Source organism: Psammomys obesus, unplaced genomic scaffold (assembly GCF_907164565.1).
Source record: "Psammomys obesus unplaced genomic scaffold, mPsaObe1.curated_primary_1811, whole genome shotgun sequence".
In the NCBI taxonomy this organism is placed as follows: Eukaryota; Metazoa; Chordata; class Mammalia; order Rodentia; family Muridae; genus Psammomys; species Psammomys obesus.
In genome coordinates this window covers 17,402,834-17,420,142 of record NW_026596051.1, presented here as the reverse complement: position 1 = coordinate 17,420,142, position 17,309 = coordinate 17,402,834, and the positions used below count along the sequence as shown (strand labels likewise).

The window sequence follows — 17,309 nt, the reverse complement described above, 5'->3', positions numbered from 1 at the left end:
TTTTGTAGCACGGGCTTGCCAGACTGGGCTTGCGTTTAAGGGATTTGCCTGCCTTTGCCTCTCCAGTGCCAACATAGGCATGTCAGGCATACTATCAGCACTTTTCATGACATATTTCCTTGGTGCCACTTAGTCTTTGTGTAATTTTACTTGCAGGAAAAATGCATATTGTACAAATACTTAAATATATAATTGAATCTGAGACTGGCATTTCAAAATTTTGTAGAACTTTTGAGTTTTGCTCTTTAAGGTTTTAGTGACCTGAGGTCAACTGTGATCTGAAAATACTGAATTAAAAAAAAAATCCCAGAAGTAAAGTTTTAAGTTGTATGCTTTTCTGTGTATGTGGTGGACTCTCACACTTCCTACTAGGATGTGTCTTTTGTTTGATGTATCTCTGCTATGTGTTTGACTTTTTTTGTTAGTCCACTTATCTGATAGCAGATACATCATAGATTTCTAAATGAAAATGTGCAATTTCATTTGGGTCTTATATTTTTATCTCCTCTGGGTATGATAATACTGTTGTATATTCAGTAGCTAAACCTTGTATTTGACTAAAGTAAAATTCTGCTTGTGGGAGTGCTTTCCCCTAATTCTCTATTGTAACCTTTGAGAAGTTTAAATGTTTCTACTTGCATCACAGAGTTTGAGGACTCCTGAGCATTTCCATTCTAGGGACTAAGTTTTGGTGGCTCATACTGGAGCTTTAACCAGTGTGATACAGCATAAGTAATGGAATTTGAAATTTAAGTTTCAAAATTATGTATAAATGGTTGCTTAAAGAATTTATGATCCATATGTAAATCAGTTTCTTAGGGAAGAAAGAGTTAGACAATTATTTTAAAGGTTTGAAGTAGCTCTTCAATTTGATTTTTAAATTTTTTTTTTTTTTTTTTTTTTTTTTAAGATAAGGTCTTGCCTTGTAGCCCAGATTGGTGTTGAATTCATGACCCTGCCTTGACTATGCTGAGATTACCAGCACTCACCACCACACTGCACTGCCTGTCAGTTATCAAGTGCCCTCAAAGAGCTCATCTCATGATATGACTGTGCTAATAGTAAATACTGTAAAAGTTCTGCTGGAGCCAGGCATGGTAGCACACATCTTTAATCCCAGCACTCACAGGCACTCAAGGCAGAGACAGGTGGATCACTGTGAGTTCTAGTTCTAGTCCAGCCTGGTCTCAAACAGGACAGCCAAAAAGAGTTCTGCTCTAGGAGATACCTCTAAGAATACTTTTTTTATATGTAATGTCAGTCTTAAACACACATAATTCAGAAAGTTTATGGACTTTATCTGTAGATAGAAAATGGGCATGCATTGTTAATGCTTATAATTCATGAAGCAAATGCATTTTTGTCTATTATATCATGTTACACAAATTTATTTTTGTTAGGTAAACCTAATGTAGTTGGGAAAATCTTAATGTTAAATTTTCTAAGATATAACTGATAGCTGTTTGTTTAAATGCCCCGAGTTGTCCTGCTCATGGGGACCAATAGGAAATGTCAGTGCCAAGAGGGCAGGTTGTTTGTCTGCCTTGATGACCCAAGTCAGTAATTACTTTATTGTCAGAGTTGTATGCCTGAAAATTAATAATAACTAGTTTTCAGAGGCTACTTCATAGTTGGTTAATTAGAAAGTGAGGTGTTCCCTTACTTTTCCCAGACAGGGCTTCTCTGTAGCCCTGGCAGTCCTGGAACTCTGTAGACCAGGCTGGCCTCGAATTCGGAGATTCACTTGCCTCTGCGTCCTGAGTGCTGGGATTAAAGGCATGTGCTGCCACCACCTAAGGAGTGTTTTTTGTTTTTTTGTTTTTGATTTTTTTTTTTTATCTGTTTATCATGATCCCTGAAATGAGCCTCTAGTTGGTTTTGTTTTGATTTGTAGCACTGGGTAATCAAGCCTAGGGTTTACACATACCAAGCAAATGCTCTACCACTGAGCTCTATGCCCAGCACTTCTTTAAAAATATTTGAGATGGTCTTGTTAAATTGCCCAGGTTGTGTTTGAACTTGCTCTATAACCTAGACAGGCTTGAATTGTGTTCCTCCTGCCTCAGCCTCCCAATTCAGCTTGCACCAACAACTTCTCATTTTTCCACCCTATCAGATAATCAAAACCTGTCTTTTAAATGAAAATATATGTAAGTCCTTTTAAAGTCTAAAAATTAATATATGGGTACTTATCTTATATTTAGGACTTTATGAGAATGGAAAATTATGAGGCATGTATAGGTTTTGATCTCTGTGAGACACCCCTCTCCACTGTTGCTCAGAAGATTTTGTCTGCTATGCGTTCAGGTGATTTAGTGGATTCTAAAAATGAGGAAGAGAGTACAAAGAGTAAGTAATTATATGAGCTTTCCTTTTATTGTTTTGAATGTTAATTATTTTAAAGACTAAGACTGAAAGGTGAAATGACTATAATAAATTATTCCATTAGAACATTATAGTTTGTAGGGATTTTCATTGCCTACAAAGGAAGTGGTTTACTGTCCCCGCTCCCTTCCCCAGTCATTGTAACTAAATTGCTTACCTGAATTCTAAGTTCTTTAATCACATTGTTTTAGTAAAACACACTCTTTCCTGTTCAAGGTATTCTAGTGTCTTCAAAGGAAATGAAGCCTTTTAAATGCCTCTTAGTTGACTATCAGATTATTGAATTTTACATAGTACTTGCTGTTATATATGGTCATAAGAGAAGTGTTTCTGTCACTGTACTGCAATGAAATGTGTAAACCCTGGGTATCAGAAAAGAAGGGGCTTGTCTATATGGGTTTATGATAGTAAAAAGCTGTGGTATATCTTCCCAGGCACAGATCCAGCTGAAAGGTTTCTAACATCAAGGTGTTTTAAACTAGCAAAGCCAGTATTTTGTGGTTTATTTTTTTCCTACAAAATAAGTTATAAGTGATATTAAGTTAGGATGTTGAAGCGGAGTGTGGTGGTGCACACCTTTAATCCCAGCACTCAGGAGGCAGAGACAGGTGGATCTCTGTGAGTTCAAGGCCATCCTGGTCTACAAAGAGAGTGCAGTCCAGCACAACCAAGGATACACAGAGAAACCCTGTCTTGAAAAACCAAAAAAAAAAAAAAAAAAAAAGAACATTGAGATGAAATTGGTTGAGAGTTTTGCCAAGTATTAACACAAATGCCATTCATAAGCATAATTTCCCAGTTAAGAGATAATAGTACTTGGGGCTGGAGAGATAATGGCTCAGTGAAAAAGTCAGCAGGTTTGAGCAGCTGAATTTGAACTCCTTGTTCTCAGATTATTAAAAAAAAAAAAAGCCAGCCAGGCAAGGCTACATGTGTCTGTAACCTCAGTATTAGAGGCAGAGGCAGGTAGATCTTGGGAGTTCACTGGCCAGCCAGCCTAAGTGAACTGCTTGCATTGCTAGAATCTCACAGTTTCTCAAAAATCCTCTCCTTCCTCAGAGTCACTACTACTATCCTTTTATTTCAACTATTTCATAATGAAAGGCATTTTATATTGTTTCAAAGACCATTTTGTCAGAGATTACTTATCTATCCTATCTATAGGAATCCAGAATTCCCTTCTGAGGCACACAGGTCTATGCATGGCTCAGTTTCATTGCAGGTTCCTGTCAGCCAAGTGTGAACTCAGGTAGTGAGTGCCCTTTCCAGGCAGGCTTGAAAACAACTTACTTACCAATTGGAACTCAAGATAATTTTTCTTCTGTCCTAGTCTAAATAACAGTATTAAGGGGGTGGGGGTGGGGGTGAAATAATGTGCCAGAAGGACCCTGGGCCTGTAAGTGTGTCATGAAACAGCTCTACCACCAACTGAGACCTTTTATATCAGAACATGAAAGAAATAAACTTAGGCTTTGTTCTTTAAGTCATTATATTAGATCTTTTGTGCCTTTAGCTTAGTTTTTTTTTTTGTTTGTTTTTACCTTAAGTCACTTATATTCAGAGTTGGGTTCTTCTGTAAACTCGTTGGTATATATTGTTTAGTGTTTGGCAGTTACTGGGGTCAAAAGAGTTTTTAATGTTGTTAGCTGACTAGAGGCTATGTTATACTTGTGATTAAGCATGTTTTTAATCAGTATATATGTTTATTTTATCTTTGTTTTCATAAAAATAAAGTTGCCAGTGCACATTGATCAGAATTTTTAAGTTTGAGTTTAGGAATATATATTATATTCAGAATATTTTTACAAACATGAATTTATAAAAGGCTGACTCCCCAATGGATTTGTTAAAATCCACTTAATGTGAAGCTTGTCTTTATTCCCAGTATGTAGTAGAAAATCATCAGTTTAAATCACTTACATGACCCTGCAAGGCTTTAGATTTTAGTTCCCAAGTCTGCTGCCCTCATTCAGGACCCCTGTCTCCTGGGGATTTTTGTGGTAGCCTCCAAATTGGTGTGTGTGTGTGTGTGTGTGTGTGTGTGTGTGTGTGTGTGTGTTCAGTTGACTGCCACTTTAGTTGTTTCTTTGTTCCATTCTTTGTCCTTGCTCTCTGGAAAGTTTGTCCCTAGAAATATTACCATGTATTATGAATCATCTGGCTCCAGCCTGTCCTTTATATTATATTCTGCTATTCACTATTTTCTATCTTTTTATTGCTCCATTCACTTCTGCAAATGTGCTACTTTTCTGTCTCTCCCAGTACTCATCATCTTCTTTTTAACCTTTCCTCACAGATCACAATGTTTTAGTGCTGGTTTCTTTTATGAACATAGAAGCAACTTTTCTCAATAAAATACTTGCAAACTGAGATTAGTACCACATTTAAAAAAATCATACAACATGATCAAGTTAATTTTATTCCAGGGTGGTTCAAAAACAAGCAAATTAGTAAATTAATTTAGTACATAAATAGAATCAGACACAGAAATCATATGATCATCTCAATAGAGACATACATTTGACAAAGTTCAATACCCTTCCATACTTTTTCTGAAGCATCTAGGTCTAGAAAGACCTTAACATAGTAAGAGAGTTAGTACTGGGTAACAGCACTTCCCTCTAAGATTGACCACCTGAGTTCAATCCCCAGGATCTACCTGGTGAACAGAGAGAACTCCCAAAATGTAGTGACATTCTTAAGAATTCTGGAATTTTGGTTTCTTTAAAAAACACAGAAATATAAGAATGTGTTTCTATTTTCATTCCAGATGTGGAGATAGGGGGCTGCTTCGGACTGTCTGCAGCAGCTGACTATCATTTGCCTCGTGCTCTAGCAGAGACATGGTTTTGCTAGCTGCAGATAATTTCTGCAGTTGTGTAACATTTGGAATTCTGGGAACTTATCAGAGTCTATATAAATGCTAGAGCCCTGATAGGTGATGGTGGTTTGTTGTTTAGGGAGGTTGGTCGTGGTTTGTTAGTAGCTGTGGTCAAAGAAGAAACAAAAGGGAAGAAATCAGATTTGTGGATTTTCCTAATTCTCTCACCTTTATCCTTGTTTTTCTCCTATCTGTTGTTAGGGGGTAAAACTAAGGGAATAAAGGGTGGGAAAAAGAACCCACAAAGTAACAAAGACCAGCTAATTGAAAATTGTCTCCTGACTACATGAATGGTGTGGCATATGCAAACACAAACATAAATAAATGTAAATTTAAAGTTAAGAGTTGGGAAGATGAGTCCATGGTTAAAGTATTTACATACAAGTGTAAGACTGGAGTTCAGATCTCCAGAATTCATGTAAACTCTCTCTCTGTATGTGTGTGTACATGTGTGTCTGTAGTGAAGCTAGCCTTATAGTGAACTCTGAGTTTGATTGAGAGGTCTTACCTCAATGAATAAGGTAGAAGAGTGATATAAGATGATACCTTACATCAACTTTGGATCTCTTCTTGCATGAGCATCCATGTGTTCATGTATCCACTCATGTGTGTGCTTACATGCATTTACACACTTGCACACCACACACATGAAAGCAGAAAAATAATTTTAAAAGAAAACTTACAGCAAACACTATACTAAATGGAGAAAAATTTGAAAGCATTCCCTGTAAATTCAGGAATAGGGAAACAATTGCTGAGCTAGTGAGATAGCTCAGCAGGTAAAGGTGCTTACTATTGAGGCTGACAAATTAAGTTCAATACCTGGTACCCATGTCGTAGAAGGACAGAACCAACTCTTGAACGTTGTTCTCTGACCACTGGCACCCTATGGCAAGCACAGGCCACCCCAAAATAAACATAAATATTTTAAAAAGAAAAATGTCTATTCTCTCTACTGCTATCCAATATAGTTCTTGAATTCTCAAGCCAGAGCAGTAAGGCAAGAGAGAAAGTATACACATAGGAAAGGAAAATGTTCAATTATCCTGATTTCAGACTCTGAGAAAACTCTTATATCCAAATAAGCGTTTCATCAAAGTAGCAAGATCAAATTAGCATTAGTTGCTTTTCTATATAAACATAGATAATGGATATGTTGAAACAAGAAATCAGGCTGAGAGTGCTGGTGCATTCCTTTAATTCCAGCCCTTGAAAGGCAGAGGCAGGATGTCTGAGGGCAGCCTGGTCTACATAGCAAGTTCTAGGACAGCCAGGATGATGTAGACAGGCTCTGTCTCAAAAAGAAAGAAGGAAGGAAGGACAGATTGACCTAGAAATAAACCTAAACAAAGAGACTTTTACAGTGAAAAGAGTAGTAGAAAGGAAGAAATTGAAGACACTAGAAGGTGAGGAAAAAGTACATCTATTGACTGGCAGGAGGAAAATGACTATTGCCAAAAGCAATCTATAGAATCAGTGCTATCCCAATCAAAATTCCAACATTAATGACAACTAATCTAAATTAATATGAAAGCACAAAAGACCTTCAGTTGTCAACGCAATCCTGAGCAAAAAAAGCAGTACAACAGATATCACAACATTTGACCTCAAATTAGACTACGAATACAACATGGTACTGACACAAAAACAGAGACCAACAATAACCTGGAACTCAGGACTCTGAAATGAATCCGTGGATCTATAAACATCCAATTTTAAACAAAGATGCCAAGATATATTGGAGAAAAGACAGAATCTTCAATTTGTATTAGGAAAACTGAAATTAATGCAACACCTGGAACTACTAGAAGAAAACAGGAAAAACACTTAAAGCTACAGGCACAATAGGACTGTAGCCTAAGATGTCAAGAAGTAACCAATGGGATTATACAGAGTGAGGTTTGGGAATCATGGGAAAGTAAGTAGTGAAGAGACAGCCTACAAACCAGGAGGAAATTCTTGCAAGCTATTCATCCAACAGCACTGGCATCTAAACATTTTTAAAACTCAAGAAACTAAAAAGAAAAAATCAGCCAGTCAATGATGAACAGGTAAATTGAACAGTTATGAAAAGAAATATAAGCAGCCAATAAATACATGAAAAGTGTGAATGTTTTTAGCTGTCAGGAAAATTCAAATCAAAACTACACTGAGATTCCATCTCCGTGTAGTGCTCATTTTTAAAACTCTACTTCATTTGGGGTGTTTAGGCCTCTACCTCCCTCCCACCAATTCCACAACCTTAAGTAGAAGAGAAAAAAGGTTAGTGGGAAGAGGGGCCCCAAACCCCTTTACTTTTAGGGTTTAGGGTCAAGGGGTTCTTTTAGGGCTTTCTACCAATCTCTGTCAATAGCAGATGCAGCCAGCAGTCTCTTTCAAGAAGCTGCACCTTGAAATGTTTCTCTCGGGTCTCTCCAAACATCCCACACACCAACACCAAATGCCACCCCATCTCTTTCTTGGCTCTCAATTTATATTCTGAGCTCTACACCATGCTCCTCTCCATGCCACATGCAGAAGGCCATCACCAGCTGGCAAAAGCTATGCCCTGCACCAGACAGTTAGTAGCTGTGGACAACTATATAGCCCAACTAAAACCCCACACTTGGGATTAAAACAAAAACATGTTTACACAACATAACTGAGTTTACACAGAAAATAAAAACTTCCATTACCACCCCAGTAAGAACAACTGTCATCAATAAGACAAAATTGGGACTGGATAGTTGACTCAGTGATTAAGAATACTTGTTGCAAAAGTCCTGGGTTTAATTCCCAGCACTGACATGGAAAATTACCACCTGCTTGGATACCAGGTATGCATGTTGTGCACAGAGGTATGCAGGCAAAACACTCATAAAATAATAAAAATAAGTTTAATTTTAAAGAGTTTCTTTTAAAAAATGCTCTATTCAAGATGTGGGAGAAAAGGAACCCTTTAATGATACAGTTTATGTAAATTAGTATTTAGTAAATTAGTAAATTAGGATATGTAAATTAGTGTACCAACCATGGAAATTAGTATGGAAGCCCTTTAAAAGAAAACACAACAGGTGGTTGTATTTAATCCCAGGACTTGGGAAGTGGAGGCAGACAGGTCTCTGAATTCAAGGCCAGCCTGGTCTACAGAGTAAGTTCCAGAATAGCCATGGCTACACAGAAACCTTGTCTCCAAAAACCAAATAAATAAATACATATGGTTTGGTTGTATACATCTGGGTATATATTCAATGAAATCAAAGTCAGATACCTACACACCTACTCCCAATAGCCAGGTTCCCTAGAGAAACAGAGCTGATAGAATGAATATATGAATACATGGAGTCCTCAATTCTGCAAATTTTATATATATGTACACACACACACAGAGGGAGAAAAAGGGAGGGAGGGAGTTATAATGGTTTATAGGCTGTGGTCCAGCTAGTCCAACAATGGCTATCTACCAATGTAAGGTCTAAGAACCCAGTAATAGTTTAGTCCAAAAGGCTGGTTGTGTCAGCTTTTAGTATTTGCTGGAATCCCAAAGAAAAGCCAGTGAAGGAATGGGCTTGCAAGTGAGAGTGAGGACAAACAGGCAAAAAGAGAGCTTCCTCTTTTGTTGTTGTTTTCTTTTTTGTTAATTTTATAGATTTATTCATTCATTCATTTTCTGTATGAGTATCCTATCTACATGTACACCTACATGCTAGAAGAGGGCATCAGATCACATTTTAGATGATTGTGAGCCACCATGTGGTTGCTGGAAATTGAACTCAGGACCTCTTGAAGAGCAGACAGTGTTCTTAACCACTGAGCCATCTCTCTAGCCCTTGTTGTTTTCAAGACAGGGTTTCTCTGTAGTTTCTCTGGCTGTCCTGGAACACATTCTTTAAACTAAGTTGCCTTCAAACTCATAGCAATCTGCTGTCTTCTGAGTGCTGGGATTAAAGGAAGCAGCCACCATTGTCTTACTGCTTCCTTCTTCTTTGTTCTTTTTACAGGCTGCTGCAGGTGTGGCTCAGACTAGAGGTGGATCTTTCCAATTTAAATGATCCAATTTAAAAGCAGGCCTTTTACTTCAGATGATTTAATTAAGAAAAAATTCTTTACAGTTGTACCCTGCTGCTTGGGGTTATTTTGTTTGTTTGTTTGTTTGTTTGTTTGTTTGTTTTTGAGACAGGGTTTCTCTGTGTAGCCTTTGCTGTCCTCGACTTGCTTTGTAGACCAGGCTGGCCTCAAACTCACAGAGATCCACCTGCCTCCCCAAGTGCTGGGATTACACACATGTGCCACCATGCCTGGCACTGCTTGGGTTTTAGTCAAGTTGGCAACCAAGAATAGTCACAAGTTTACCCCTTGTCAACCTGACATACAATTATATCTCCTTATGTCATGCTTAATTTCCAAATGAAAACAATAACCAGATAATAATTACACCTAACATGATATAATTATCTCATTTACAGTTTCAAACACATTATGTATTTAACCAGGTCATAATTAGGCCTAATGTGATTTAATTATCTCTGTACAACCACAAACACACTATAAATTTTAGAATAGGCACCAATGTCCCTTGAGGGATGTTCTTTAGTATCTTGAACTTAAATATGTTAACCACTGATAGTTTCATAATTGATGTTATATTACATGATAAAGAAATTGAAAGAAAACACAAATATCTGTACAAACACATTCTTAAAATATGACAGAACTATGTCAATGACAACCCTCATTTCTGTAACTGCTCATGTGGCCTTAGCTGGTATTTATAACTACCTTCTTCTGCTACAGATGTAGTATTTCTTCCATTCCCAGCAGGTCTTGGCTCTTTTCCTAGAGGAGTGACCCATACCATCATTCTGAAGAGTTTGTGCACCTTGTCATTGTAATTTCCATTGACTTTAATCACAGGACATGGCAGCACCAAGTGATACCCTAAAGGATCGCCTGAATTTCAGATATAATTTTTCTTACCTCAACTGTGGAGAAGTAACCCAATTTCCTCATGACAGTCTGGATCAATCATCCTTCCTAACACTTACTCCTTTATTAGCCTGTTGGTTTAAGAGCATCAGAAGCCCAAAGTGTTCAGGGGGATGTCTTGAGCTTTCAGGTCAATGGAATTATTGTTGGCTCCTGACAGGAGCACACCCCTACCCCTCCTCGGAGATCATATTAAGTTAAAGAAGCCAAACTCAGACAAATGTTTTGTTTGTTTGTTTTTTGAGACAGTTTTCTGTGTATCCCTGGCTGTCCTGGATAGGGTTTCTCTGTGTAGAGCAGGCTGGCCTCTAATTCACAGAGATGTACCTGCCTCTGCTTCCTGAGTGCTGGGATCAAAGGGTTGTACCACTGTGCCCAGTGCCAGGAAAATGTTTTATATTTAATATTGTGTTATTAGGATTAAAGTTAAAGAAAAAAGGAGAAGGGGAACCAGAGTAGGTTGAAATAGAAGATAGAGTGAATTATCAAAGTACAATTTGAATAAAGGGTGAAAACTAAATGGTTTCAAAAGTTTGGTTCTGGAGGTTTTGCCTTCCAGATACACAAAGAGCTCAGAAGCCCTTTTCCACGTAGCTAATCCATGTCTAGGCCGCCTGGATGGCTGGAGGTCCAGGTCCTACTGTCCTTTTGTTTGAAAGCAGTTCAGGGGCATCTGTCTTAGAAAAACATGGCATGTTTGTTTATTTTGTAATATGTTAGGGAAACTTAAAACTAAACCTGATGTCTTATTACCCTACTTTTTCTTAAACATTTTTTATATACTCATATATTTTATCAGAAGATTTCAGAGTTTATATGCACTTTTATAGTATATGTTCAAAAATTTTCTCTTTCTTTCTTGGGTCTCCTTCCCTTTCCTGATCTTTTTGTTAAACTAGTTTAACAGAACTTGTTAAAGTATTTTCGTTCTCCCAGGAGACAGAAATCACATTGAACAGGGAATGTTTAAATCATTATTACTAGATGGATTTTAGCCACTAAGGCATATAAAGAGAACTCTAAAAGATCTAAGTAGCAGATAAGGAGTAGCTTCCTCCCCCAAAGCTGGTGTAGAGTACTGGTTAAAAACAAACAAACAAACAAAAAAAAAACAGAGTCCATCTTCTGGCAGTGTTCCTCCAGCACCCTCTGCTGACTAAATTTAGCATTGTGCCAAGTATTTATAGGGTCAGCTCTAGTATTGAAAGCAGTTAAGGAAAGTCAAGAAGTTCACATTCACTTAGGATGGACAATATAAATCTTCATTTTGCCTCAGGACTGTGAGAAAGTGTTTTGATGTCATCCTGCCAGTCCAACAGCACAAACAAGAAATATTGTTTACTAGAGATCTTACTGTTCAATGGGTGGAGATAAACCCTAAGTGATTCAGAAGCCTTAGGGGTGTAGTAGGGTATCACCTTCCAAGTAGAGAACGAATTACAGCATTTCATGCCTCCCACCACTAAGAAAGAGGCACAAAGCCTGATAGAAAATGTTTCAAAGAATAAAGGCATATATCCCACATTTGGGAATGTGTTCTATTCCATGCAATGAATGATACAAAAGTCACCTGATTCATGTAGGGCCTAAAGGGGTCCCAGCCATATGCATTGCCAAACCAACAGACCTTATGTTATTAGAGGTGAAAAAAAATAAATGTGTGTCTTTTAAAGCCTTCACAAGAGAATCCTAATATAGACTCTTAAGAACATGAAGTAAGGCTATACCATCAGCATCAGAGAACCATAAATCTTTTAAAAGATTAAAATTAAACTTCAAATTCTCCCTGCCATGATTCTAGCTCCCGAGGGAATGGATCTTGAGATTGTGAGGACATCAAGTAACCTTGTATGGATGGGAAAACCAAGGCTGGAAAACTTTGGATCTATAGACAAAGGTTGACTAGTTGACCAATCTGGAATAAGAAACGTCAGAAGGTCTGGCATAGGGAGTTCTTGGGGCAAGATGTATGGCAAGGTCCGGGGTACAGACCTGAAGTATCTCTCACCTATGAACATCTACCTTGGGCTGCACCAACAGCCATGTTATTAGACATAAGATTTGGCCAATTAACACATAGCAGCCTCTGTCCCATGCTGTTTAACTCTTTCTTTGTCAAACATTCAACTTCCCAAAAACAGAGATAGGGCTCAGAGTCCCCAATGGAATCATATTTGATGAACAGTCAGTCACCTTGTGGCAGGTTGGCAACACTGCTCTGAAAGATAAGAGTTTTGTCTTTTAGATAATGTATCTCAATATGTGGCCAAGGTTGGTGTTTCTCAAGTTATTTTTCTGCAGTATCCTCCCAAGAAACTAGATCACAGATATATGTCACCATGCCTACCTACACAGAATCAATACATGGTCCAAGCATGGGTTCATCTTTTCCATCCTCAGTGCCTTTGTAAGATCCATTTTCTATGATTGCTTAGGAGCCTTGGAATTACACATGTGCAAGTGGGCCCATGTACACAGAAACACCTGTCAAAGTGACTATGATACAGATGTCTAAGTTACACTGTTTGGGATTGAGTCTTAGTTTTGTCCTTTACTGTACAGCTCAAGTTAGTTATTCAATCAGTTTGTTTCGGTGTGGTGCACAAGAGTGTGCGTGTGGAGGCCATAGGCTCGCAGGAGCCAGCTACTTATCTCGTTGTTTTGTTTTTTTGTTTGTTTGTTTTTGATAGAGTTTCTCACTGGGACCTGGGATAGGAGACCCACCTTAGGCTAGGCTAGATGGCTAATGAGCCACAGCTGAGGAATTATAAGCTTGTAACACACTTGGCTTTTTAAAAAATATATTTTTAAATTTATCTACTTTTGTTTTATGCGCATTGGTATTTTTCCTGAATGTATGCCTGTGTGAGGGTGTCAAATCAATTGGAGCTGGATTACAGACAGTTGTGAGTTGCCATGTGGGTGCTGGGAATTGAACTTGGGTCCTCGGTAAGAACAGCCACTGCTTTTAACCACTGAGCCATCTTTCCCAGCCCCATACTTGGCTTTTTACATGAGTTCTGGAGATCAAACTGAAGTCCTCATTCTTACTCAGCAAACATTTTACACACCATTTATGCATCCCTCCAGCCCAGAGTTATTACATTTTTAATCTAAATTAGGTGTTTGTATTAGTGATGTTTTCCTGAGTTCCTGATTAATCTATTGCAGTATTATTCAGTTTGACAATTTCTTCAAGCCTTTAGTACTTAGAAGGTGTTTCCAAAATGTTAACTTTGGGTTGTGTTTCTTACCTTTTTTCTCTCCTTTCTTCTCCCCTCCTTTTCTTTCCTTCCCTTTCCTGTTCCTTCCCTTCCCTTCTTTTCCTTCTTTCCTTCCTTCCTTCCTTCTTTCCTTCCTTCCTTCCTTCCTTCCTTCCTTCCTTCCTTCCTTCCTTCCCTTTCCTTTCCTTTTTCTTGTTCTCCTCCTCTCCTCTCTTCCTTTTCTTCTTTTTTGAGGCAGGGTTTCTTTGTGTAGCCTAGCTGTCCTGGAACTAGCTCTGTACACTAGGCTAGCCTTGAACTCGGAGATCTGCCTGCTTTTGCCTCCCACGTGCTGGAAGTAAAGGTGTGCACAAACACTTCCTGGCTAATTTCAGTTTCCAAAATAGAATATTCAAGGGCAAATTCCAAGTAACCACAAATAAACATTTCATAATTATATAGATCTGTCTTGATTTGAAGACACTTTATGCAACCACTGACTACAATGGTTTTATGCATTTTGGTTGTGTTGACAGTGGTTAAATAGCACATTAATCATTTTCAATTGTGAGCTAATTATATAATTTGTTTTGTATAAGGGTCCCCATATGCAGTCCTGGCTGGTCTGGATCTAGCTATGTAGACTTCAAATCCACAGAGTTTCACCTGCCTCTGCTTCCAAAGTTCTGGGATTAAAAGCATGCAGTGCCATGCCTGGTTCTTTAATTTATTTTTCCAGTGTTAATTTGCTTGCTTGTTTGTTTGTTTTTAAGCTTCAAATGTGACCAAAAAATCCAGTGTTCATTATTCAGTATTACCTGAACATGAGAAGACTCAATCACTAGAAACAAAGGTAAGTATTTACAATTATGAGTAATTCTAAACAGATGATCCTCATTTGTTAACAGATCTTTAATAAGCATCCTGGTATATGCTAAGACTCTGAATATGATGCTTTTAAACACGTTCCTAGTCTCCAGAACCTATGGGCTAACTTAGATGGGGGAGGGAGAGAGCACAGAAACATGCCACACACTGCTCCATGTGTGCAGTAAGTGCTATGATAGCTGTGAGTTTCATGTTCTCTGAGACCAAGAGAGGATATTTAACCAAGCTCTTTGCTGTTGCAGTTTTCATTTCTGGTTAGTGGAGGTGACCAGTGAGCTAACCAGTTTTGACAATACAAGAAAAAGAAGAAGTCATGTCACTGAAACAGTGGTGGAGTTCACCTCATGGGAATGGACTCTGGAGAAAATTGCCTGTTCAGCTTCTAACCTAATTTTTTAAATTTTTTTTCAAGACAGGGTTTCCTGGCTGTCCTAGAACTCGCTCTGTATACTATATTGGTCTTGAATGCACAGAGATCTGCCTGCCTCTGCCTCCCAGGTGCTGAAATTAAAGGCGTGTGCTATCACTGCTGGGCTCCTAGTTTTTTAAAAGCTATTTATCTATTTTGAGAAGGTCTTACTTACTGTGTAGCCCTGGCTGGCCTGGAACTCACTATGTAGACTGGACTGTTCAAACTCACAAAGATCAGCTTGCCCCTGCCTCCTGAGTGCTGGGATTAAAGGGCACATAGCACTACACCTAGAAAAAAAACTATTTTCAAGTTTTATTGATTTTTTATGTACTTATTTTTGTTGAGGGAGATATACATGCCACGGAGCACATGTGGAAGTCAAAGGACAACTAGCAAACGCTGAATGGGTCATTTTTCCACCTTGTGGGTCCCAGGGATCTAACTCAGCTCTTTAAGCTTGGTGGCAAGTGAGTCATCTTGCCAGCTCCCAACATAATTTAAAACTAAACTTCCTGTAGTAAAGTGGGGATAATGCGAGAACCTATTCACCATCACCCATTTAAAAAATGCGCAAGCAGCCAGCATGGTGGTACACACATTTAACCCCAGAACTGTGGGAGGCAGAGGCAGGCAGATTTCTGTGAGTTCGAGGCCAGCCTGGTCTACAGAATAAGTTCCAGAACAGCCAGGGCACACAGAAGCCTTGTCTCAAACAAACAAACAAATCAAAACAAAAAACCCATGCAAGCAAGATCTTCAATAGTCTGAAATTTTACTGAATTCATTTTCTTGAATACTCTACAGAATTTTAATTAATATAATTTTATGCCTAAAAATTTGTTCTTGGAATCATAAACTATTTCTCTGCAGTAAAAATGTAAATATAAATATTAAATTTTCTGTGGTATATGACCAAGTGTTAAGACATTTTCTTTCAAGATTACTTTTTTTTTTTTTGAGCCCTGACTCTCCTGGAACTCACTCTGTAGACCAGGCTGGCCTCTGCTTCCCAAGTGCTGGGATAAAAGGCATGTTCCACCATCATTCAGTTCAAAATTACTTTAAAAATAATATTAATGTACAGTTGTTTAAAGCAAGAAATAAATTATAAATTTGGAAACGAACATTGAAACACAAAGTGCCATTGTAAACAAATCTACTAAATGGGTGGAAATGCTTTTCTCCTGTCAGGGGATGGATCTGTCAATGTGGATTCCACATTGCTGGAATGAGGACAAAGATTGTTGAGCTGCATTTTTGTTAATTTAATAGCTCAATTAACATTATTAAGTAGTTTTTATGATTTCATAATTTTCTCTATGACTGGACTTTAAAGATTTGTCATTGTAAATTGCAGGCTTTTCTCTTGTTCATTATCTTCTGGTATGAATGACTCCCAGTACAGGAGCTAGAGGAAACATTTTGAGCTTGTACCTGCGCTAGCCCCAGGATCCAGCTCTGTATAGTCTAGAAAGACTGTCTAGCTCTGTTGGGAGGTGTGTTCCTAGGGATGGCAGAACACTTGCTCAGCATCCACCACAGTAAATGGAAAGACAAAAATTATAGATAATATAATATTCCTCATGTTATCTTTGATAAGCCGTATCAAAAATTTACTTGGTTTTTAGACATGTCTTGTGAATTCATGTTGTAATGAACTATTTTTCCTTTTTCTACAGAACCCTAAGTCATTAATAACTCAGACACTAAGAGGATCCACCGAGCTCTTTCCTCAGTCCTCCATTACTAAGCTTACAAGTCAGTTCTCTGCTGGCCAAGTACCGAACAGTATCAGCTCGTTGGCTCTTTCGAGTCATTTAATTCCACAGTGTGATCAGGAATCTTCAGTTTTACAGAAAAGGGAGCATAAGAGAGAGCACATCCTAAAGGAAAGTATAGCTAAAGAAGATAAGGAATGCTTGAATTGTAAAAGGAAATATATTACATGTAGTACTTCCCAAGAAATAGCAAGTAAACTCTCAGCACTGGAAGAAGATACTGATGGGACTGAAACCTGGCTAAACTCCAAGGACACAAGAGCTTTTGGAAAGCATCTTTGTGATGTTAGATATTTGGATGATTTGGCAAAAGTTCAGCTGATGGATGTTCTCAAGCAAGCAGCAGCTCTGGTGGTGACACTGATGTACAAGGATGGTTCCACGCAGCTCAGAGCCAACCAGGTCAGTAAACAGCAGTGTCATGTGCCCGTGGCACTAGCACTTGGGAGAGTAGGGCAGGAGGATAACTTCAACTGTGGAATTGGGGGTCAGCTTGGAAGCATAGTGAGGCCTCATTTAAAAAACAAATCCTCGGAGGAGAGGAAAAAGGGGGGGGGGCAGGACAGGAGCCAGCCACAGAGGGCCTCTGAAAGACTGCATTCTGCAGGGTATCAAAGCAGATGCTGAGACTCATGGCCAGAGTCTCATGGGCAGAGTGCAGGGAGTCTTGTGAAGGAGGGGGGAGATGGAGGGACCTGGAGGGGACAGGAGCTCCACAGGGAGAGCAACAGAACCAAAAATCTGGACACAGGGTTGTTTTCTGGGACTGATAATTCAACCATGGACCATTCATGGAG

The 17,309-nt window shown here is 38.5% G+C and overlaps 1 protein-coding gene across 1 annotated transcript in view; it reads left to right on the top strand.

Annotated features, from left to right (window-relative positions):
- The first annotated feature begins 916 nt into the window (after positions 1 to 916).
- Positions 917 to 17,309, top strand: part of Poln (DNA polymerase nu) — a 125,102-nt gene continuing 108,709 nt past the window's right edge. Inside the window, exons 1-3 of the mRNA XM_055624249.1 lie at positions 917 to 2,349; positions 14,208 to 14,287; positions 16,414 to 16,914. Of these exons, the coding sequence (XP_055480224.1) occupies positions 2,211 to 2,349; positions 14,208 to 14,287; positions 16,414 to 16,914 (720 nt within the window). The 5' untranslated portion in view covers positions 917 to 2,210. The remainder of the gene's footprint in view (positions 2,350 to 14,207; positions 14,288 to 16,413; positions 16,915 to 17,309) is intronic.